This window comes from Condylura cristata, unplaced genomic scaffold, assembly GCF_000260355.1.
Source record: "Condylura cristata isolate star-nosed mole 26May11 unplaced genomic scaffold, ConCri1.0 scaffold00013, whole genome shotgun sequence".
NCBI lineage: Eukaryota > Metazoa > Chordata > Mammalia > Eulipotyphla > Talpidae > Condylura > Condylura cristata.
Window position 1 is genome coordinate 6,545,375 of NW_004567114.1, and position 1,250 is coordinate 6,546,624.

Sequence of the window (1,250 nt, forward strand, 5' to 3'; positions counted from 1 at the left end):
GGGTGAGGCCTTGAGAAGGCGAGAAAGGCCGGCCCGGAGCCTCCCGTAGTCGGGGTGCGGGGGTGGGGGCAGCCTGGTGTCGAGAGGCCTGAATATGACGCCCGGGAACAGGCCAGGGGAGGGACGTCTGGTAGACCTGAGCAGTAGATGAATCCACAGTTACCAAAAGATCTGTTTTGTTGTCCTCACTCACTCACACACATGTGCACACCCCTGCACACGCCCCCTGCACACAGCACACATGCACACAACCCCGCACACAGGACACACGCACACACGCCCCGCACACAGGACACACACACGCCCCCGCACACAGCACCCACGTCCCAGTACATACACACGTCCCCGCACACAGCAGCTACATACACACGCCCCCGCGCGCACACACACACACACACACTCATTGAACACTCATGTGAACACATCAGGTTCACATGATGCAGCCTGACGATTACATCACAAGCTCTGGTTTTCTTGGGTAAGAATCCCAGTGCAAAAGGGAAATCCTCTGTGTGAGCTGACACAGCTGGTTAGTGGAATAAATGGGACTCAAACACAGATCCTTGTGGCTTAAAGCCTTGTGATTGTACCCCGATGACTCAGGATGAGTCAGCAGCTCTTCAATAAAACACTCAACGGGTCGCTGCGCCCTGGCCAGCCTGCTCGTCCGCCATCCTTAGAAACAGGGAGAGGCAGGAGACCGCCCTCACTGGAGAGGGCCCTGTGGGCGCTCCCAGCTCAGTGCTCAGCACACCAGGCTGGTGGGGGCGGTGCAACCTCCACTCTGCTCTCTCCACCAGGCAGTGCACAAGGCTGCGCTGACCATCGACGAGAACCGGGGCCACCTTTCGGAAGAGAAGAACTGGCTCAGGCAGCCGAGAATTACATTCAACAGGCCCTTCTTGGTTATCATCAAGGACGAAAGCACCGGGGTGACCCTCTTCATGGGGAAGATAATAAACCCCCTGGAAAAGTAACTGCCTCTCTGGGTCAGCCCTTCCCTGACCAAGTCGGATGCCCTCCTCGAAGACATTAAAGCATTTTTGACCTGACCATAGTTGGAGTTTGATGAATCTATCCACCACCCCCCTTGTCTCTGAATGTCCCCAGAATATATATGGTATCTCTTCATGGTTTCATTTTTTCTTGCATTTATACTGCCCGGCCCTGTGCTAAGCAAATATGAAATGTTCACCGAAATGCACAATTTTCTTTGCAGCCAAGGAAAGCCAGCAATGGTGGGGGCTGGA

At 55.0% G+C, this 1,250-nt stretch overlaps 1 protein-coding gene across 1 annotated transcript in view; it reads left to right on the forward strand.

The window, feature by feature from the left end:
• Positions 1-977, forward strand: part of LOC101629234 (alpha-1-antitrypsin-like) — a 4,192-nt gene extending 3,215 nt beyond the window's left edge. Inside the window, 1 exon segment of the mRNA XM_012724384.1 lies at positions 801-977. Coding sequence (XP_012579838.1) covers positions 801-977 — 177 coding nt within the window.
• Positions 978-1,250: the final 273 nt, after the last annotated feature.